The sequence below is a fragment of the Pangasianodon hypophthalmus genome, chromosome 26, assembly GCF_027358585.1.
Source record: "Pangasianodon hypophthalmus isolate fPanHyp1 chromosome 26, fPanHyp1.pri, whole genome shotgun sequence".
Taxonomy (NCBI): domain Eukaryota; kingdom Metazoa; phylum Chordata; class Actinopteri; order Siluriformes; family Pangasiidae; genus Pangasianodon; species Pangasianodon hypophthalmus.
In genome coordinates, this window is record NC_069735.1 from 9459055 (window position 1) to 9483435 (window position 24381).

A 24381-nucleotide genomic window follows, 5' to 3' on the forward strand; every position below is an offset into this window, starting at 1 on the left:
ACCTTTTGTCTCAGGGTTCGATCCTGAGCTCGGGTTTTGCATGGTCTGCCCGTGTCCGGTTTCCTTCCATCTCCCACAATATGCTGTTAGGTGGTTTGGCTACTTTAAATTGCTGTACGTGTGAATGTGTGTGTGGGTGTGTGTGTGTGTGCATGGTGGTCCATGATGGACTAGTGTCCCATTCAAGGTGTACTCCCACTTTGTGCCCAGTCTCCAGATGCACAGTGACCCTGGTCAGAATAAAGTGGTTACTGATGATGAATTAATGAATGATTGAATGTTATTGCTTAATATTGTTAAGATCTGAACTTGTGGAAAGAAAAAAAAAATGTGTGTGGTTGGAGTTGTTCTGTGCGTGTACGTGTGTCGAAATGCGATGATTTTTTTTAATGAATTTGTATGAATTTTGCATGAGATGAAGTAGCAGGGGTTGAAGAGGAAGGAGAAATAAAGAAAAGGGGGAAAAACAAAGGAATGAAAGAAATAGACAACAGGAGTACTGAAAAAAAATATAGTAATGACTGACACCCAAATAGAAAAAAACAGAAAATGACTTACGTCCATCAGAAGTGTACGCCTCCATGTGCACCAGATCGGCCTCCTTATCTAGACCACTTACAGACCTGCAGCAGAACATCACCATTCATAAAACACACAAAAGAAGAGGAGTTACCTTAAAGGGGTCAGAAACACACTCTCAGTAATAGACATCTTATTTTAGCTCTATTTCTGCAGTGGCAATAAAAGCAGACTGCTCCCTGTTATGCACTGCCATTTCCCCAAATGTCTCATGACGGGAAAATGGAATTGCACTGTTGTTTATCACTACAGCAAGAGGGACTTTCATTTCTGAGTACTGTGAGTGTGTGTGTGTATGTGTGTGTGTGTATGGGTGTGCGTATATATAAGAGGTGAAAGAGTATAATTGGAAATGCGAATGATGGTGCCTGTGTTTCGTGCGTGTGTAAATGAAAATAATACCCACTTTATGATTGTGTGTGTGGTGTGTGTTTGTTGAAACACTTCCAAAACTATTCCCGTGTTGGCGCTAGTGGCTCAATCCTTCATCGTTGGACTTTAGTCAATTTGAGATGCTGGGATTTGCTCTGCCAAATGGACAAAATGCAGTGTGTGTGTGTGTGTGTGTGTGTGTGTGTGTGTGTGTGTGTGTGTGTGTTTGTGTGAGAGAGAGTGACCTCCATAAATGCAATATCTAAAATATGCTAACTCTGCACTGGTTTTAACCCTTATGCTCTGTTCCAATCACACTGGTCCATTTATTTTTTAACTTTTACAAAAAAAAGTTCTATATTATAAGACTGTATTATAAGGAATAGAGTACAGAATAAAGTAAGGAATAAAATTCAGTAGGGCATGCCCTTCTAGGAAAATAATCAAAGACAGGGTGGTGTGATGTATTGACATTATAACTCCTGTAAGAACACATCCCAGAATGTCTCCTCAGAGAAAACTTCACCAAATGAACTATTATATAGTGCATTCTGAGATGCTTTTCTGCTCACCATGGCTGTAAAGAGTGGTTAATCGTGTTACCATAGCCTTCCTGTCAATTCAAACCAAAACTCAACTCAAATTTGATCAAAAATTGCTCACTGGGTGTTTTTTATTTGTTTTTCACACCAGTCTGTAGTGTTTGTTGTGTGTGAAAATCCCAAGATATCAGCAGTTTATGAAATACTTAAAATAATAATAATAAAAAAAAACAGCCCATCTGGCACCAACAACCATGCTCCAGGCAAAGTCACTGAGATGACCTTTTTCCCCATTCTGCCACATGATTGGTTGATTGAACACGAATGAGAACGTGTACAGGGTTTATACACATTAACTCATTTGTACAAAAGGTCAGGTTTTCCTTGAGTTTTATCTCTTCCAATGAAGCATGTACATACATAGGCTGTCAATAAATGTTTAAATGCTATAATGCTGCACTCAGTTTTTGAAAAAAAAAAAGGAATCAAAAATGATGAAACATTTGGGCTGCTGCTACGTAATGAAACTAGTCTTTATATACACGCAGAGGGATGAGTCACCCCGTAATATAGACATTTAATGTCCCCATCATCCATTTGTGATGACGGCACACTTCATATTGGAGGAAAAGAAGAGGCAGAGAGGGAGAAAATGAGAATGAGTGAATAATAAACTTTATAGCCTCGCCTTTTTACACTTTTAGTGTGATGTAGTCGCACATTTTCTCTCATTTCTTCTCTCCTTCAACCTCTTAGTGTCATGGAATTCAGTCTACATGGCACAAATTCACCGCATGTGTGCTTGTTTTCACAAAGCGCTGAACAATGTGGAGATTCAGGGGGGAAAAAATGACTGAATCAGTACCACAAAGTCACACTTTTGACACAAAAAACCCAAACAAGCTATTTGCAAATCCTACATGCCAAACCTAAAACAACAATGCTGCAACCAATCCGACAGTTTGCGACACATCCTATAATTTGTGTTTACGCTGCATGAGAATTGCTCTGCTGAGATGGTGTTTGCAATAACCTGAGCATGATATTGCATTCTGAAATGTGCCATGAGGTGTGTAACCTACCAATAGAAGCGGTTGGGGGTCACTCGTTCGTGAACGAGATGCCACTTCCGTCCAAAGTCAAATGAGCTGTACAGCTGAGAGGAAGGAAGAGGGAAAGAGAGAGAGAGAGAGAGAGAGAGAGAGAGAGAGAGAAAGGAGAAAGCAGTGGTCATTAAAATCCGCTCACTAAAGTCTGCATGCTCCGTTCACCCAGATCGACGGGATGGTAGATTCTTCTACAGTTCATTGCACTTTCTCTGATTAAATCCAATTAGCCAATGTGATTTAGATTTTTATTATAGCAACAGAAAGCTTGAACCAATGGGGTGAGATGGTATATGAAGCTCAGGATTTAGGCCATAAAGCACAAACCTTGCAGTTAGTTGTGGGGACATCATTAAAGCCTGACTGTTCTAATTAATAGACAGATATATACTTTAGCCAGATGGGACAGCTGGCATTTCAAAAATGGCTATAAAAGAAATCAAGGGGATGCACAGTAAAATAACTGCTTTGCTGTTTGGGTTATAATAAAGCCAGCTTCCTTTAATATTGCTTCTTCATGGCATGTCAAAATAATACTGCATTCAACTTACCTCGGATGCTCTTTTGGGAAATCGGAGCTTGGAATTATGTCAATTTTAACCTCTGAACATTCAAGCTACAAAGTGGGGAAAAAACCACGGACGCAACAAGCTAGCACGCTAACTGTGATGAATGTTATTTACCTCCATGTTTTTTTTTTTTTTTTTTTTTTACATTTTTTCCTTCTTCATTGTGTTTAAAATTACATTTTCCTTACTTTACTGTTTTATTTTTCTTTTTCTTAATTTTTTTTTTTTTTTGGTTTTGTTGAAAATGATGATTGAAAGCACCCATTTTTTAACCTTTATAACTAGTTTTTTAAGCATGAATGGTACACACTTTATATATATATATGTATATATATAAAGAGGAGGTGAGTTGAACCGGCAGATTCTCACCTGTGTCTGATAAGTTTTAAATGTGTCTTATTACTACCAGCCTAATTATGTGTGTTTCTTTATTCTTTCAGTGACTGCCGTAAGCCAGAGAGAGAGAGTGGCATAGCTGGCAGAGCTTGCTATGCACTCACACACACCCACACACACACACACACTCAAGGAGGATGATCTTGACCTTGAACGAGGCAAAAGCCGCAAGCTATTGATGGCCCCCCTTTTTATTTTATTTTTTGAAAGTGCATTGGAAAAGAAGCTGCTAGAAAAGTGAGCCTGGAGCTTTGCTGAAATTTCTCCTTCCTCCCAAGTCTTCCTCCGCATCCATACACACCGGGCTTTACAAACAGCAATTTGACAATGTGTTATTTACTAAAGAATGACAAGTCATACTTTTTATCCATTTATAATTATGTTTAACGTTCTGGAACATCCATGAGAAAGTTAGCTCCTGTTACCACTTATGTTCTAGCAGCTTTAAACACTCATACCATCACCAGCCTGTTTTTTTTTTTCCTCTCTTGAAGTTAATGACAAAAATGGAATTGTTACATTACAGTGAAATTGCAAAATCTTGAAGACTTACAGGAAAGCACTGTTACACTGACACTGGAGACTCCTTCCAAAAATTCTAAATAAATGTCTCCTCACAGAAAACCTCACTATAGAAATGGTAACACAGGTTTTTATATTTGTTTATATATAAAATCTGCCACACAAGTCCCTGTAAAAGTTGTTCCTATAGAAATGAGCACATTAATATAGCCTAAACCTGTGATTTGGTTTGCAGCCTTACTACCCTCTGCCCTGTCTGAACAGTGCTGTGGTATAATCATTTATTAACATGTTCTAAGCTGAGGAAATAAAGTGCTTCCCATAAATCCGCAATGTCAAATGAGCCCTCCTTTCTTATATTTGTAACTCAAAACCTCAAGCCCTGTATATGGAGACATCAATTCTCAGTCTGAATGGACCTGAAGTGGACACCCTAAGCTACAAGTACACACTGAAATGGACGAGTCTCCAGGGAGATGCTCTCGGAGGGATTCCTAATGGATGAGACGGGCATCCGCTCTGGATTCTGTCTAGGACAACCATGATTTACAGCCATGATTTCTGCCTTACTCCATTCTCTGAGAAGGGCACTTGACTACTTCTACTCTTTCCAAAGAGTTAAATCAGGACGCCAGAACCATGGGCTCTCTTTCTACACAGTCTCTAATTAGATAAACTAATTATTTGTGCTTGATAATGACACAGATGAGACACGTTGAACTGTCTTATGCAAATATAGAAATGGAGAGGCTTAATCAAAGGCTTTAACAACATGCAGCCATGGTATAATTACAAATCAATCTATTAAACCAAGAACAATGTAGCAGCACTTAACACAGCTCTGATGTGTATGTCTTCATGTAGCAGCACTTGGGAAGTAAGTTAGATAGCCTAAAGACAGGTAGAATCAAAAACAGACAAAGTTTGATCATTCAAATGGAATCGTTGCATTGGGTGTTTGATAATATACCACAGCTGGTCCAGATATGAAAAGTATTTCTGTTACAAGAATTATATTTATATTCATTTTCTCAAGGGATGTAACTGAGTATGGATACATTATTTGGAGTGAACAGATAATATGGTCTAAACAAACACAGATTTTGTTTTTTTTTTTAAGAGAGCTTTTCGAGACTAGAGATATGCATTGAGATCCTGCGGGAGGCAACAATAAAAAGTAAAGAGCGGGTTTTTACCTTCAAGACCTGATCAGGATCATGATGGGTTAAATTAAACTGCTAGCTTTTTATATTTTGGGAAAACAGAACCAACTAAATTTGTTAGAATAAATCGCTAAATTATCTGAATTCACACACCATGCTGATAATACATTTGTACCTCCAGTGTTTTCCAGTGTTTCTGGGGACAGAGAGGGTTCACATAAAAAAAAAATAATAATAATAATTTTAAAAAACCCTTCTAGTTTAGGCAACACCTACAGTGTGTTTAAAACCAAATACTGGTCCAGATATGAATATTAGGAGCACTAAAAACACAGAAACAGATAGCATCATTGCATAACACCCCTAATATGCTTGTTCTAATATGTTATACGTTTCTATACTAACATGTTTTGCGTTACTAACTTCACAAGAAAGAACAGAAAGTGGGTTCGTTAGAAAGAAGAGGCTGGCGAGGGAACGACAAAATAGTTTGTTTCTCAGATGTCTGTTGTAACTACAAAGTCGTACTCTAATTAACAAACATTGCAATCACTGGTGAATTACTGAGCTATAAGAGCACATGTTTTATTGGAATATTATCACAACCACACACTCCACCGTGGGTTATTCCATATCAAAATAGCTTCTAATTACTTGGACAGGACTTGTAGCATCCTTTGTGGCATAAGTAAATGTCAGAAAGTTTATTCAAGTTAAAGGAATGTAATGAGTCTACATTAACTATTGCCATTAAGTACAGTAACTCTGTCTTTGCCTAATAAGGTGCTGAGCTATGTGACGTGACGTTAAAGTACATGACATATGAAAGCTAGCATGACCCATCCATGTTGCGTTACACACAGCCTAATTTCCAGCACTCTAATTGGCTTTCCGCATGCCGAGGCACAATTAATGATGGAGGCCTGTTTCTTTTCCTATTACGCTGATTGATGCTACTCCGTCTCCCTTCGGTACGCTCTGCATGTGCTGTAATTTTAGTCACGCAGTGAGGAGGCACAGACTGAGCTCAGCTCTGGCCTATTTAATCACTGGATACAGATTATTATAAATGGGTTCTCCGATTATAGTAGGTTCCACTGGAGGTACATCTATCACCCTCAGGCTAGCAAACAGGTGTTGGGTGAAACTTCAGGAGAGATTAGCAGCTAACATTGTTCCAGTTACCATTTGAAAGTACTGTGACTCTAAAGCAATAAAAGCGCCAAGTCTCTTCTTGCCAACGGGAAATGAGGTAGAATAGATAAAACACAGGGAATATATAATGTTGATATATGCAGCTCTGGTATATTAAGTACTGTTGGAACCTAAAGTGACAACTTGGACAAATTTAGCAGTGTATTTGCTTAGGAAAGGACTTTTTTCCCCTATTGGGAAAATATCAAGCAAGATCAGATGATGGGTCCCATTACTATTACGTCCTTTGCCTAATCAATTGTTTGGCTCTCACATTTAATGCAATCTATCTAGATTTGAAGCAAGCTGACTGAGAGTCCAGAGCTCATCTATCCTCTGTCACAGTTGATGCTCTTGGACCGCAGGGGTGCTTATAAGCACTATGTTGATGTATCAGAGCACTGGGCGAGCTCAACCTGCAGGCAATTCATCAGCCCAATGACGTGCTCAATTTTAAAAGCTTTGGGGCTGTCACAAAGTGAGCTTCATAGCTTTCCCCACTTACATCAATAAATCACCAGTCGGAGGCAAGGACCCACTGCCAACATTAAGCAACTACCAACAGAGAGGGAAAGGAAGGCCTGCTAATGGCTGCTGAGGGACAAAGACAGATTTTAGTAATGGATTTATAATGGAAAATGTATGGTATACATGGCACGTTTGCATAGCTGTACACTCTGAATGAAGAAAAAAAGTATGTAGAAGTCCTTTAGCTTGAATTAGTAGGATAAGAATAGTAAGAACAGTTTGAGTGCTGAGAGGTCACAGAATCTGAGTCATGTTTTTGTGGCTTATTAAGGGCTTGATAATTAACTAATTAGTTGTTGACTTCAATCAGATTTTTTCTTTTTAGAGGAGGAAAATAATGCTGAGCCATATAGCAACATAACTGCCTTAACCTTCTGTACAGGCCCTTAATGTGGTATTTTTTCTTCACAAATAAGTCATGGATGTATGGCTTATTATGAGAGAAATGACAGAATACTGCGAAGAAGTGCAAAAAAAAGGGTTTTGAAGATCACTTCAAAATACCATGGTTTATTTTAAAAAATCAAATAAGGCGTGCTTCAGACTCACGTCTTTCCTAAGAAAATGATCAAGCGCTGATTTGCCAACATTTCGCAAAGACAGGAGTGACAGACTGATGTGAGATTGTGGAATGCACAGAGCCAAACCTTCATGCCTTTTTTACAGAACACATCATTCATGTGCTTATCAATGTGTCAAGCTGTCTATCTGCTGATATTAATAAAGTAAGATACACAGTTGAAGCTTTTTTTTCAATGCCAACTACTTGGGCTAATGGCTCTTTTAGCATGGTTCATGGTAATCAGATCTGATCTTACTAACAGGCATCATTTTCTTGCCATCGGCAAACACAAATCTGCCGCAGCTATGGTGGCTTGGGGTGTTCCACAGGGACCAGTTCTTGGCCTGATCCTTTTCATTATTTTCACAATATCCTTGGGTTATAATATTATGCAAAATCACCATCTCAGTTTTTGCCTCTATTCTGATAATAACCAGATTTACTCTGTATTCACATAAAATCTACCACATTCAAGCCACCTTTTCCCTTCTAGCATTTATTCTTGACCTAAAAATATGGATAAACACATATTTCCTAAGACACAGTGCTGATAAAGTGAAGATTTAAGGCATTTTCTCACTTGGCCTGAACACCTGAGTTTGCACCCAGGACTAATTCTGGGCTCGTTTAGGGGATTTGCTTTCTCATAAATGAATTCCTTCTGAACTGTGAATTGATTGCGCAATTCAATACATACCACTGTGCACACAGGTTTACATAATGGTTGGCACTTGGTTCCTCCATTTGTGTTTTTTTAAATTGTTATTTTCCTTTGGTACCAACACTTAAGCGCCAAAGAACAGCACTTTTTTGATGGTCACCTAAGTACAGCTCCAGTCATATAAGCATCTGGTTTTATATATCAGTAAGTCTTTCCATCTCCTCTGCTGACAATAACAATTGTTTCCACTCCATCATGAAATTTGAAACAGGAAGTAACATGACAATTTGAACCAATCACATTACTCTGCATGCAGCACTGAGAACAGATAGCTTCCACACCTGATGTGAACCATGCCATGGTTTAATAGAAGTGAGCCCCAGGCCATTGTTTCCAACAGGAGCAGGGATTGGTTCTCTGGAACGTTCCTTGGCTCAAAAACAGTTTTCACACTTCAGCAAACATTCTGAATTTGTCCAGAAAAAAATGTAAGTGTGAAAATGACCTTTTCATGAATAGTGTCCACGGTTATGGACAGTCAATTTAAGGCTGCTTTTAAGAAAATATTTGATGTAAATCACATCCAAATCACACAATTTTATATAAATCATTATCCTTAATTCTGTTACTCTCTAGATGATTGGCCATTCGCATTGCAGAATGTCTCTTGTGTATCTCCTATATAACTTTCTATACAAAATCCCAAATTAAGTAAACAGTATATTGGTGCCAAATGTCAATGGATGCCTTAGTTTTTTGGGGTTTTTTTTCCTTTAAAATGAAGACATCAGTCTTAAACTGCCAAAGATATTGCTATATTCCATTCACAAATGATATTTCCTTCAATTTTTGCCATCAAAATTAAAAGTTTTAGACCTGAATGTTAACACACACACACACAGTTGCTCGTCTTTGCCACTTACTGAGCCAAAGGGTGCTGAATGTTGGTCTATGTCTTTCTAACTACTCATCTTCCATTTTAATTTGACATTTGGCTAAAATGTTACAGTAGATCCAATATATACCCAACCCAGCCACCACAATCCTCACCCATCCTGCAAGATCATCCCCCTCACCATTTCCGACACTATCATTTCTGTTCTTTTAGCAAAAGTGTCACAATTACTTATAAGCTGACCTCCATTTTGCATTTGGCATATCACGTCTTTGAACTCCACTGTTTGCAAAATCCCTCAAAACCATGCAAGGTTTACATTCACTTGACAGAAGATAGAATTAGCTTGACTTTTGACTCCAATTAAATGGACTATCAGCAGCCTTTTGAATAAAACCAGCTCACAAACTGCCAGATGAATGGCGAGACATGGTGAAGTGATTACAGACTGTTGTTTGCTCTAATACATTCATTAGCATTCAATTAGCACCACGGCAGTGACGTTTACTGAAAGATGTGGACACTTAATCTGTGAGATGGCAACGTTAATGCTATTGATGCAGCAGAACATATTTGGTTTAAAAAGATAATAGAAAGACATCACTTATGATAATGTGCTATAATGGGTACTACACTTTATTAGATTAATTAAACTGCATTATAGTTTATACTTCGTTCCGTAAATGAGCCACTGAGTGATTAGATTTAGGTGATGGATTAATGTTTAGTTACAAATGAAATCATCGTGAGCAATTAAAGTCACCCAAACTAGGGTTTTATTCCACCTTTGGAAACAAAGAGCATGTAGTATACACAAAAAAAAAAAAAGACATAAATGTAGGGCTATACTCATCAGTGCTGATGTAGTTAATATGACAGAGAGAGAGAGAGAGAGGGAGAGAGAGAGAGTGTTATAGAATTATGGAAATGAGTAACCAAGCACTATTGTTCCACTGTCCCAGGCCATTACCATAATTCAGTTTTATGCCATCTAATTAAGTTAGCCATAAATTCCTGATGCATTTATGGACAACGCTGTAAATCACGTCAACTCGTATGCAGCCACATGAGAACTGTAACAATCTAGCTAAATTTTTGCTAGTGAGAAAAATGCTCCATGGGGACACCTACTCCTGAAAGAAACTCCATAAAAATACTTTCAACTGAACAGTTGGGTGCCATTTTGTCTCACTTACATCACATTCACAAATATGTATGTACAAACATATATATGTGAATGTTTCAAATAAACAATTTAAAACATTTGCATATTCCAGCCCACTATAACTAGAATGTACCTTGAAATATAATCATAAAAAGAAAGAAAGAAAGAAAATGAATTAGTGAATCCATTTAACAATGAACACTGAAACATCTTTTTCCTTGAGTCATCCATTTTAGGTTATAAAAATGTATATTTTTAGTTTACGTTCACTCAACATGGTTTCCTGAACACATTCACCGCTATGAAATATCTGGAATATTCCACTTCACATGTTCAACAGGAAGCTGCTCTACCCAAACTTCCTGAAGGCCGTGGGAGGAAGAACAGTAAGTTCATTCATTCTTGTTTCTTTATTTTCAGTGATATTGTGATACTGAATGGTGAGGTCACATTGGAAGTACAGATCTGTTACCAATTTATAGATTGACATTATAAATTAAAAATTAAAGAAAAATCATTTTAAGTATGTTATTAGAATGTCCTTAATGTTCTCATGCTATTAACGTGGATGCTAGTTAAGTATATTTTGTGTAGTTGCTAAGTCTATGCTAAAATAACTCAACTCTGTTGCTCTTTAAGGAGCAAAATGCAGCCAGTGTCAGCAAAGAAACCTTATAAAAATATGAGATTGTTGGCTAAGATGGGTTAAAAAATGATCTTAAAAAATTATGAATATGGTTACAATTATGGAGTCACGCACTTATTAGGAAACACAAGGTCTCTCTGACTCCACTTATTTTATAGTCATATAATAATAAGTACCAGATGGAGATGAACTAGAATTTTTTACATATTTTATTGATAATTATTTGAATGCTGTGAAATGACAAAAATGGTCTCACACAACTGATCACACTTGGTCTCATGCAAATTCATAACAATTGCACAAATAAATTGCATTTTTCCCCAACCTCAATTCTCTAATTCCACCTAAAACTACACATGGCCTCATAACCCATTCCATATCTTCATATTCATAAATATATCCAGTTGTTAAGCAAAATATTTAAGTGATTGTGATTCATAGTTGTAACTGTGCAGCAGAAAATGGCACCAGCAGTGAATCAGTGTTCCTGACATACATTATCTCCCCATGGAACCTTGTTTTGAGTCATTTCAAACCTGGAGCTGTGCTGGTTTAGTTAAGGTCAGATAATCTCAGAGCAGAGTGCCACTGCTTGGCCATTTAGATGTTTTATTGGCTTCATTAAAAATTAGAAAATACAGAACGTTTTTAGTACTAAAGCATGTATCTTGTCATAATGCAGTTTTTCCCGTAGTTTTTAAAAATTTCATTAACAATAAGATTTGTTTTCATATTATTCATATACAGTGTACAGTGTATATAAAGTCTACACACCCCTGTTAAAATGGTAGTTTTTTTGTGATGTAAAAAATTAAACCAAGATAAATCATGTCAGAACTTTTCCCACCATCAATGTGAAATCACAATGTATAAAAATTAAGTGAAAAACATTTTAAGGAAAAATAGGAAAAATAAAAAAGTTACAGTAACCTGGTTGTATAAGTGTACACACCCTTTTATAATTGGGGATGTGGCTGTGTTCGGAATGAACCAATCACATTCAATGTCATGTTCAAAAGTAATTATCATACAGCTGTCATCAATGAAATTATTCTGATTAACCCCAGATAAAGACCAGCTGTTTCTGTAGGATTTTCTTCCCATTTTCTTGGTTTCATCTGACTTTTGAAGCCATGTCCTGCAAAGAGCTTACAAAGCATGTATGGTGACTCACTTGCTGAAAGGACTCGATCAGGAGAGGGGTATAAAAGAATTTCCAAAACATTAGATGTACCTTGTAACACTGTGAAGGCCATCATCAACAAGTGGAGAAAATGGAGCACCACAATGACATCACAAAGAACAGGACATCCCTCCAAAATTTACAAAAGGACAAGACAAAAACTTACCAGGGAGGCTGCCAAGAGACCAACAGCAACATTAAAGGAGCTGCAGTACATCTGACAAGTACTGATTACTCTCTGCATGTGACAACAATCTCTCGTATTCTTCACATGTCTGGGCTATGGGGTAGGGTGGCTAGGCGGGAGCCCTTTCTCACAAAAAACATCCAAGCCCATCTAAATCACCCTAAACCATGTAGCAAAATGAGACCAATTCCAAAGGGTATAATAATCCCATAATTCCAAAAGGTATGTTTGGTGCAAAAAAAAAAAAACACATTACCAAAAGAACACCATACCCACAGTGAAGCATGGTGGTGGCAGCATCATGCTTTAGGGCTGCTTTTCTTCAGCCAGAACTGGGGCTTTTATCAAGGTGGAGGGAATCATGAATAGTTACAAATACCAGTCGATTTTAATGTAAAACCTTCAGGTGTCTGCTAGTAAGCTGAAGATGAAAAGGACTTTCCCCTTTTACCATGACGATGACCCAAAGCATACATCCAAATCAACAAAGGAATGGCTTAACCAAAAGAAGATCAATGTTTTTGAATGGTCTAGCCCGAGCCCAGACATGAATCCAACTACACAAATCTGTGGAGTAACCAGAAATGGGCTGTGCAAAGGAGATGCCCTTACAATTTGATGGATCTAGAATGTTTTTGCAAGAAAGAGTGGTAAAATATTGCCAAGTCAAGATGTGCGTGATAGACTCTTACCCAAAAAGACTGGCTGGTGTAATATAATCAAAAGGTGCTTCAACAATGTATTAGTTTAGGGGTGTGCACACTCATGCAACCAGGTTATTGGAAGTTTTTTATTTTTCCTATTTTTCCCTAAAATGTTTCTGATTGTTTTTCACTTACATTTCTGATTGTTTTTTTATATGTTGTAATTTTACATTGAAGGTGGACATGGACAAGTTCTGACATGATTTAGCTTGATTTCATTTTTTTACCTCACAAAAACCTGCCATTTTAACGGGGGTGTGTAGACTTTTTATATCCACTGTATATATATAAAAGGAAAACGTATTGGGGAAAAAATACTGTAGAGCAGAGCTTGTCAACTGACTAACTGTGGTCTGGATGCAGATGCAGCAAAATATTTCAGCAGATCAGGTTGAGCATGTAACAGGACTGATCTACATATGAAAAAATAACTGGCCGTATGTCAGCGACTCCAGTTTTCTAAACAGGAACCAGCTCAGTTTCTGCAGAAGATCCTCTGCTTTTGCCAATCACATGTACTTATGTACATTATCTAGCTGAAGGCAGCTCACTGAGAATGGATGAAGAGTTTGCACAAATTTGCTTTTTTTTTCATTTACCCTCACTGGTCTGATTAGTGAAGTGACAACATGTTTAAAAAAAACAATAACTCTATGACAAAATCAGAATTTAAACAAATGTTCAAAGATTTAGCACTTTTATTCTCAACTTCAAATTAGATGTCTTATCTTCGGGGACAGATTATTGACCAGGTGTATTGGTCATGTGGACAGAGGCCCTAACCACTGGGGGGCCCTTAACAAGTAAAGAGTTAAACTGCCTGATTACACTGAGTGGACTTGTTACACACACACAACACTGATCAACATCAGCAAGTTCATATAACACAAGCCAGAGAATCTAAAGCCATGGAATCTGAAATTAATTCGGAAAGGTTATTGGTGTGTAGGTCTAAATTTATAACCAATGAGCTGTCAGATGGAACATACATAACATAAACTGACACTAAAAGAGTCAACGAAAGGAAATCTTAAAATGGAAAGAAAAGCCATATAATGTTCAATTTCCCAATTAGGTTTGGTTTAGAGCTAACTTAGAAATAAAATGGGCCAAAAAACACACACCATACTGTTTGATCTAAAAGTCTGAAAAACAAGACAGAAGCCAGTCGACAAAGGTAAAACTGCCTTCTGCATAGCATCAAGGTCACCCAAATACTCATTATGGATGCATAATATAATAATGTATGTGCTTTCTTTTTTGCATGTGTTGGGTTGTAGGGCAGTCAGGGCTCCCTGCATTGGTTCAAGTGTAGTGGGGAGTGAAAGGAAGCCCTGAGTAGGTTCCTGCTCAGTGGCCCAGGATTTACTGCTGTGCACAATAAAACATAACCACTTTGAAATGTCTTATTTATAGCTATTAACTGGTAACCATTAAATGGTTCAGCATTAAGATGTAACTGTTTTGTTGCCATTCCGTCATGTTAGCTGCTTCTCCGGAAGCTTGTATGCAAGAAATTTTATGTAGATAGACTGTTACAAATTTTTTAATGGAATACCCCTACTCACTAATAATATGTTGATCATAGACAAAGCACATGAAAGTAAGTTTTTGTTCAAGTATTAGTCTTATTCAATATACAGAGAGAGAGAAAGAGAGAGAGACAGAAAGAAAGAGAGGGATGACATGATGGACATGACTGAAACATGGCTCCAGACATAAATTATCTGCAAGAGCACTGAAGCGAGAAATGCAGTGATAAAAGAACTGGACCAGAGTCTGGACTTAACAGTAAAGGTAACTCCAGGCACACATACACACGTGTGCTTACAAAAACCTCCAGGCTGGGAACAGCTTACTACAGGATATGCTTAGTGAGGCGAGATGAGAGAAAATCACAAAACAAAGTCTAGAAGGAAGAGAGGTACAAATTTTACAAAAGTTTAGCCATGTCAGGTCATCGCCAAGTGAGCTTCCTCAGAATAAACACTGCAGAAGAGGAGTCAGAAAGTTTTGAAAAGTAAAAAGCTCAAAACAAAAGCAAAAAAAATATCATATTTTTTATAGGAAGAATATCTTTATAGTGGAAATATTTTCTTAAATATACTATCTACAGTACGTGTTAATTAATTTAAATTCATGTATCAATATTTACACTGCCCAAATTCTACACAAGTAGCCAGAAATCCAACCTTTTAAACAAAAACCTTTGCAAAAACCTTATGTGTTGCGTTTAAAACTTGTGTACAAGCCTAAATCCAGTTAATTATACGTGTTCAATATGCTAAACTCTGAGCAATTAACTTAGGCCAGTTTTGCACATAATTTTACCTGCCTTCTAAAACCAGGTGTAAATTAGTTCCATATGTGTTGCTCTGAGCTTTATAAGCAGTGTTACCAGCAAAATTAGGTTATTTTTGAAGTGCCAATTTTATTTATTTATTTATCATAGATATTCTTAGTTTATGACAAAATGGCTAATAAGACAAGACCATTTTAGGACCTTGGTAAAAGAGTTTTCAGCTGGGCTGCTTTTTCTGCAGATCTGGAAACCCTGGGCATAGCACATAGGTACATACATCAGAAACACATAATACAGTACAAGAAATTCAACACACTAAAGAGGACTCTTGTGGCATTGCCAATTTTCCAACTGTTAGAGATGCTACCACCGACCACATCAAATGGAATACTGTTTAATTGCACACTTTTATACAAATTACTTTATTCTGTTCACACAGCCATCTGTTCATCATAACCAATCAGTAATCATATTAGCCGTATTAATTCCCTCTACACCATTTACTTGTTCTTTATTTAGGCCTAATAAAAACTTCACTTATTAACACATTTCCTCTATTTAACACATTCCTCCTGAACATTTGACAGCTATGTGGTTGACCATTTCCACCACTACACATCAGCTTATAAACACACTGTGAGCACATTTTGCAGCCGCATCAAAATCTAGCCCTGTGTCCCTGACTTGTCTCATAAAAAACTCATGAACAAACCTGATGTATGGCTTAGGCAAGTTTAAGTTTTGTAATTACAATATGTCAATACTGTATTTTGTACATGATACATGATCTTGCACTTGATGTAATTGCACGAGTGTGAAAAGTAATAAGTATTAGAGCAGTAGCAGTGTAATATTAGCAGCAAAATAAAGCATTTTGATTGCACCTGATATTTTCTGAGGAATTTATTGATTCTGTTTCCCAAAATAAGTGGTTCTAGTTTACTAGTCAGCATTGCTGGGATGTTGACTAGTCAGGATGTGGAAAGAACCATGAGACAGATGGTAAGGATATGCTGGCAGACAATGAAGAATGCAGCTAAACGTATTTTGTTAGCCTGAAAAAAAAGCATGAAAAACAGGATGAAGCCAATTCTACATTCAAGCGCACAAGACAACACTGGGAAAAGTTTTGCTTTAATGGACCATTAATCCCTTGAAATCATTTTGCTTGAATCAGTGCGCAAGACTGATTTTTAATCCCACTCCTGTCCTGACTCTCAAGGGAATTTCTCCCACAGTTAATTGTGTTGTTCTTTAAAGCTAAATAAAACTGAAGTAAAATCCATGCATTTTAATACAGTGAATTCTCTTGTGACCAGCACTGAATGCTTTCAGAGCCACAGGTTGCACATCACTATCCAATCTTATTCAGCTATTTTAGAGTCAGCAATCATGCCATTTCAAAGAGGCTGATCCAGACATGCTTTTTTCAAATTCCACTGAGGCAAGATGGCAGAAAAATGTCCCAGACACTGTTATCACATCCTCCACCCACCGCATCATGCTGTACAGTCTCAGTTTCAGAATCAACAATTTCAGCTGCCAGCTCGTCCACAGGGGTAAGTATGAAGAATTGGTACATCCCTAAATAGTGTAATTTTAAAAATTTATTCTTTTACACTAGTTTGGTTACTTTCATCATTGACAGTATAGCCTAAGAATGCATTGAAGCTGGAAAGCCTGTGTATGGTTGTTAAATGAAATGTAGGTTGACCTGCACAAATAAACCAGCCTAAAAATTGCAATGCCCTGAAACATTTTTTTTCTATGGAAAAGACAACTCATCAACTACTTTTTCTGAATAACATAGTAGTCCTGTAAGCCCTAATGGTGATGATGTTGTTGCTGTTGTTGTTATTGTTGTTGTTGGGTCCCTGGAGGACTAGTGGTTAGGCCATGGCGCTCTTACAGCCACGGGCTAGGTTCGATTTCTGGCCAGGGAACCTACCCCAGCCACTGGGAGTGCACACTACAGTTGCATCAGGAAGGGCATCTGGCGTAAAAACTGTGCCAAATCAAATATGTGGACCAATGATGTGGCAACCCCTAACAGGAGCAGCTGAAAGAAGAACAACAACAACACTGACCCTGACCAGTATAAAGCATTTACCTGCAAACATTTAAAGCAAGATGGATGAATGAATGAACATGGCACATGATTCACCACCTAAGCAACCTTTTGGGGAAAAAAAAAGGAAAAAAAGGAAACAGTGGCTGTTTCTTGGAATTCTAGTTTGAGCATAGCTCGGTTCTGTTGTGCTAGAAGACTGTGACATTCTCCACTAACTCAGTGATGCACTGTAGTTTTAAATTCTCTTTTGTTTTGGCTGGGTCAAAATAGACAGCTCATGAGGATGCAAGTCTCTAATGGCAAAGTAGAACTACACCAGTGACTGTGGTAGGTTGACATTTAATAATGGAAGTCAACAGAGTATTCAATTTGAGTCCCAGGTGTGTATGGTTCCAAGAAATGTGAATGGACCTTTGTCTAAGGGTTCTCCATACAAGTCCATATTCACAAGAGTCTTAAAAGTATTTGCATAAGGTAAAGGTTTAACTAAAGGATTATAAAACACTTATACAAAGACATACAAAGAAACATTGAAGTTGAACATCCCTATTATTTCTCACAAGACTGCCCTTTAAAAGAGTGCACCTATCAGTGCATACCAGACATGCCTCACATATGGCCTCTCAGTACGACTGAGCCAGTGTGTCTGTGTATAAAAAAGGTGTTATTCCAGGATTAAAAAGATGATCCTTTATACTGAGCTATAACTCACACAAATCCACTGGCTCTTATTAGACATGGAGCATATTACACTCCGTTAATCTCCCCGAAACCTCTCCAGCATGGAAGACTCATCCACACTTATGCAAAGGCTGGTGCTAAAAACTGGTGCGTATCGGATAACATTTTTTTCCTCTTCCCACTTTCTTTTGTTGCAAAGAACCTCCCTACAGCTTTAGGGAAGGCATTTTTGCTATGCAAAGATTGTGTGAGAAATAATTAGCAGCATGTATTTGCATCATTAGCAGAGATTAACTGGTACAATGTTTGCATATTTAGAAGAAGAAAGAGTTTCAGTGACATGGCTGCATTGCTTCACTGTGTGCTTTCCTGGGGATTTCCTGGGGATTAAAATGTTGTCAGGATGCATTATACAGAGAAACAACAAAGGCCTGTCCCTAGCATTTGGATAAAAGTAAAGATTTTTTTCTTTGCTTTACCTGTCACCAGACCTAAAAATTATGAATGTTTTTCATATCCATTCAGGATATATATATATATATATATTTGACCCTGAAGCGCCTTTCTGACAAAGCATTGCATGCCACCTGCAATAAACTTGCAGTAACAATTTTCAACATCTATCTTTTTTTAAGATCCCTTTTTCCCACAGCAGAACATTTCATTTCTGAACCCGCTTTCACAGATACCTAATACCCATAATCCTCTAGGCCTCTGGGCTTATCCAGATGTGCTAGCACCTGTTTGGTGCAATCCGTGTCTTGAAAATTGGCAGCAGTGCATGAAAAGCAGGTTATTCTGAGCATATCTGTATCATTTTTAAAAACAAAGATGTTCAACAATGCTATGTTTACAAGTAGCCTAATAATCCATTAGTAATCTGATACATATAGAACAGCCATATAAACAGTTCATTGCAAACCTGCAATTAATTCAAACTTGCAACAAAAGCACTGAGAACAACCTGAACATTACCATATGTTCTATGCATTCATCTGTTTTACAACACATTATTGCCACAGGTACTCACAAAAAACAGGCTTTTTAGGTAATAAGCCAGCTATCTATATAGTCAGCTTTCATAGAATAATGCTAAATTATGGCTAGTTAGTGCTAGCCAGGTCACTTCCTCGCTTTTCAACTCTGTGCATATATTAAAAGGGTACAAAAACTATTTACTTAAGGTTTAAGAGAGACAGAAATGGAAGCTAAAGTTAGGAACAAATCTTATCATAAAAATGAAGCATGAGTTTGCCTGTAGGAATAAGTTTACATCTAGCTAATGTGACAGCTAGCCAGCTAAAAAGTAGGTTCATAGTCACAATGCTAATGGCTAGACATTATCCTATGTAAAAACCTAGCTAGGTTTAATGTCTTAACCAACTTCTAACTGAGGAGAGGCTTGTGCTGAATCTGATTGACACCTGATGATATGTAAGTGATATCTAAGGGGCTGAGGCAAAACTATCATCAGTTTTACCCTCTACTAAAAGTCCAAATGCTGTTTTGGGGCATTTCAGCTAACATGAAAGTTTCAATCTCAGAAAAGTGCAGTACCAGCAAACCTCCAGCAGCTAATGTATCCTCCAGGCATTCAGTGCCTTCAAGCAGTTCAGCTATAGGTGAAAATCATATTGTGTTTTGCAAATCTCTGTAAATGTGAATAATTCACCAAAGAAATTCACTCACCTTTTCCATTTCTATAGGAAACACGGCTGAGTCACATAACATCTTTGAAGTATTATAAAATCTTCTCATGGAGAGACTCTCTAACCTCCACATTTCTAAAATAGGCATTCAGTTCACATAGCTATGTGTTTTTACTTCATACTGATGATCAAATTATATGTAATTATGTACATTAGGCTCATCAGCACTGGTTGCCAGGATAATATATGCTAACGATGCTTCTAGAGATGACATATGTAAAATGTTTGTTAGAATCTAGCTAATTAAGGGACATGGACAGAATGTTTTCCCACATCTTGTGCAATATTCTCTCAAGTACTTGTGCCTCATCAGATGAACAGGAGAAACTGGCATTTTCAATATTTCTCATAAATGCGCATATACAGGTTACTGACCCTTACTGCAGAAAATGTCACAAAGTCACTTTAGAACTTTCAACAGCCTTTAGCATAATTTAATCCTTGCATTTCATGTTGCATCTGTATCTCATCAACTGCCGTAGTACACTTCAACAAACAGCATTGCAGCTGATCTGTAACAAAAGGCACAGACTGACAGAAAGGATGCTTTAGTGGTTTTACTAGATAAACATACACTCTAAACAACAGCAGAAAGGGAAACACAATAACTAAACCAAGGCTGGAGCTTAAGTCACTATGAAATAGAAGCAGGAACTAAACTAAACACAGCAAATCCAAAAGGAAGCTACCAACAGAAACTACAAAAGAACAGGAAACAATGTCATAAAAAAGAGCTTAGCTGAGCAACAGATGACTAGGAATATAATCAAAAACAACAACTGATACAGGCAACAGCATATGGAAAAACGTGACTGAGTGAAAACACACGGAGAAGTGCAGTGATGAGTCTTATATGGAACTGGTGATGAGTGGAAAACGATATTCAGGTGTTAGTATTCTGGTGAGGCAGGGCACTGGGTTTGTCCACTAGATATTTATAGTTCTCTTATTGCTGCAGTGGTCCACAATATGAGCCATCAAAGAAGTTACAGTTTATTACATTACTGCATAATTTGGTAATATTCTCACTGGAAGGGAATGAGTCTGGATGATGAGTGGACCAGAGAGTTCTGAACATATAAGGCCCAGGAGAGGTACCTACACCAGTTGTTCTGGCAGTCCACACAGTAACTGCACAGATACCACCCAGGCTTATGATTAAGTCTCTCCACCTGGCCATTGGCTTCAGGATAGTGCCCTGATGTTAGACTCACGTTGACCCCCAATGCTTCCATGAGTGCCTCCCACACCTGAGACATGAATTGTGGGACCCGGTTGGTCATAGTGTCTTAGGCCAAAGTGATGGAACACATGGTGGAAGAGGGCTTCGGCAGTTAGGTACGCTGTCGGGAGTCCTAGGAGAGGGATCAGACAACATCCTTTAAAAAAAAAATCTACCACCACCAGTATGGTTTTATTAACTTCTGATTCTAGGAGGTCTATGAACATTCCACTGATAGATGTGCCCAGGGTCACTGAGGTACTAGTAATGTCTGGAGTTTACCTGCTGGCAGCAGGCATTTTGGATTGGGCACAGACTGAACATGACTTAACAAACCTTTGAACATCAGCATGAAGGCTAGGCCACCAGTAGTGATCAGAGAGTAACTGAGCTGTCCTCGTTACCCCAGGATGCCCCATGGCAATGGATACATATGCCCAAGTAATAAGCTTACTTTGAATGACCACTTGAACATATACCTTACCTGGTGGCTTGTCACAAGGTCCAGAGTCAACTGCTGCTGCCCTAGAGATTTCCTGGTCAATCTCCCAGAGGATTTGAACTACCAAGCATGTGGGCTCAATGATGGGTTGTTCTTTGGTTGTAGAGGCTTCTGGATCATGTATTCTGAACAGGGTGTCTGCTTTCCCACCAGTCTGTAAGAAATGGTGAAATGGGATTGAGTGAAGAAAAGATCCCACCTGGCTTGGTGAGGAGACATGCATTGGGCCCTCCTGATGCATTCCAAGTTGCGATGATCCGTCAAATGGATGGAGGGCCCCCTCTAGCCAATGCTGGCATTTCTCGAGAGCCAATTTGATAGCAAGGAGCTCCCAGTTCCCCACATCATGGGTGAAGGGAACTGGGAACAGCCTGGGGGGAGCTCTTTGCAGCACGACTCCAACTCCAACCTCCAAGGCATCCACCTCAACAAATGAACGACAAGGAAGGATCTGGCTGGTAAATCTGAGTTTGAAGGAGGCAAAACCTGCTCAGCAGTAAATGACCAGGTGAGTTGATGTGGAGCACCCTTGTGGAGGGAGGTGAGAGGTGCTACTACCATGCTGATCTTCCTGATGAACCTTCGGTAGTAGCTGGCAAAACCCAGGAACCTCTGAAAATCCTTTATTGTCTTAGGTGGGGGTCAATCCTGTATGTCTTGCACCTTCCCCTCTTTCATGCGTACACCTTCTGCTGTAATCAAATATCCTAGGAATGAGACAGAGGAGAGATGGAACTGGCACTTTTCTGCCTTGTCATATAAACTGTGTTCCTGAAGTCTTGCCAACACAGAACCCATGTGATACACATGCTCTTCCAGGCTGTGAAAATGCACCACATTATCATCAATGTAGTCTATCACGTACCTGTGAAGTATGTAAGGGAGTACCTCACTGATGAATGACTGAAATACTGCTGGGACTTTGGCTAGCCATTATGGCATGACCTGGTACATGTAGATCCCAGTGGTCGTGGAGAAAGCAGTCTTCCATTCTCCCACCTCCCAGATACGGATGAATTTTTACATGCTCCTCAGGACCAGCTTCATAAAAATATGTGCTCCACGCTAGAGTGCGGCTGGCACCAAAGGTAGGGGATAGTGGAATTTCTTGGTGACTTGATTCAGTCCTCTGTAGACAATACATGGCCTTAACCCTCCATCCTTCTTGGCCACAAAGAAGAAACCTGCGGAGGCTGGTGATGTAGAATAGCTGATAAACCCCTGCATAAGGGCCTCCTGGATGTACTCATCCATAGCAGCAGTCTCCTTGATGGACAGAGGATAGATTCTGAACCCTGGAGGGGTGGCCCCAGGCAACAGGTCAATGGCATAGTCCCATGATCAATGAGGTGGGAGTTTGTTGGTACCCTGCTTGCTGAAAACTGCTGCCAGATATTTGTACTCTTTGGGCACACACCCCATCCCCTGGACTGCCGGCCTTTCTATGGATGTAGAGCCACACTGGAGTTGGAGACAATGGTATGAGCATTTGGGGGACCAACACATGACTTCACCTCTCAACCAGTTGATGATTGGGTCATGTTGTGGGAGCCATGGAAAGTCTAGAACCACAGAATGTCCAGGGAAGTCAAACACATATCAAGGAGATATTTTTCCAATTTGTAGTGACAGTGGTATTGTTTTTTTCTGACACCCTCTCAGAACCAAATGTTGACCATCTAATGCCTTTACTTGAAGTGCGGGTGTACAGGGACAGAAATGCTGTATGCCCATACCAGTTGTTCAGCTATGAAGTTTCCCACTGCACCAGAATAAATCAACCCTTAAACATTTACAGAGCGATTTTTCCAGTTTAAACTTACATCCACCATCAAGGAATTAGAAAGAGGTGTGGTACTTCCAGAACTCACTGAGGGACACTGGCACTGAGGTTTCACAGGGCAGATAGCTAGCAGATGGCCTGCCGCACTGCAGTAGAGATATAACCCATTCTGCATGCATCTGTTACTTTCCTGCTTGGAGAGGTGTGACCGATCAACCTCCATGGGTTCTGCATGACATAACTTTACCTTGGGTCTGGGAGGCATAGAAGTCCTTGGGGTGCATTCCAGTAACAGTTGGTCGAGCTGGCTCTAGAGGGCAATCAGCTGGTCCAGGGTCAGGCTATCATCATGACATGCTATCTCCCTCTGTAGTTCTGGTCTGAGGCTACTGTGATAGGCTGGGATGAGAGCCTTGTCATTCCAGCCAGATTGTGCTGCCAGAGTATGAAATGTCAGTGAATAATCTGCTGCTGACTGGTCTCCCTATCATAATTTGAAACGTTATTCTCCTGATGCCCTGCTCTCTGAGGAGTGATCAAACAGAGTTTTGAACATGGTAGTGAATTGTTCATACAACTGTGTCTCCTCTCCCTGTCCTTCTCAAATGGCTGTGGCCCAGTCTCTCGCTCTCCTTTTGCCATCATACTTATTGGGTTTGGAGATTTTCCAATCATGGGAAGGACCCGGGAGTCGACTCGCCTCACCCTGATTCACAGACAGAGTCGATTCATTCACCAACAGTCGTTGGTTGAGAGGTTGTACCAGTTGAGTGAGTTGGTTAGTTTGTTGTGCTTGTTGGGCGAGCTGATGTTGTATGATGTTAAACCACTATGAAATAGAACCAGGAAGTAAACTAAACACAGCAAACCTGAAAGGGAGCTACCAACAGAAACTACAAAAGAACAGGACATAAATGCTGACATAAAAAGAGCTTAGCTGAGCAACAGATTACTAGGAATACAATCAAAAATAGCAACTGATACAGGCAAGAGCATACATGGAAAAACATGGTGGCGTGAGAGCATACAGGGAAGTGCAATGCTGCACAGGAAACTGACCAAGTGGTGAGTCTTATATAGAACTGGTGATGAGCAGGAAACGATATTCAGGTGTTAGTATTTTGGCGAGTTGTGGCA

The 24381-nt window shown here is 38.9% G+C and overlaps 1 protein-coding gene across 1 annotated transcript in view; it reads right to left on the reverse strand.

Moving 5' to 3' along the window:
- Nucleotides 1-24381, reverse strand: part of sorcs3a (sortilin related VPS10 domain containing receptor 3a) — a 244440-nt gene that overhangs the window by 66522 nt on the left and 153537 nt on the right. The window contains exons 5-6 of the mRNA XM_053229891.1: nucleotides 2576-2649; nucleotides 559-623 (exon numbers count right to left, since the gene is read on the reverse strand). Coding sequence (XP_053085866.1) covers nucleotides 559-623; nucleotides 2576-2649 — 139 coding nt within the window. The remainder of the gene's footprint in view (nucleotides 1-558; nucleotides 624-2575; nucleotides 2650-24381) is intronic.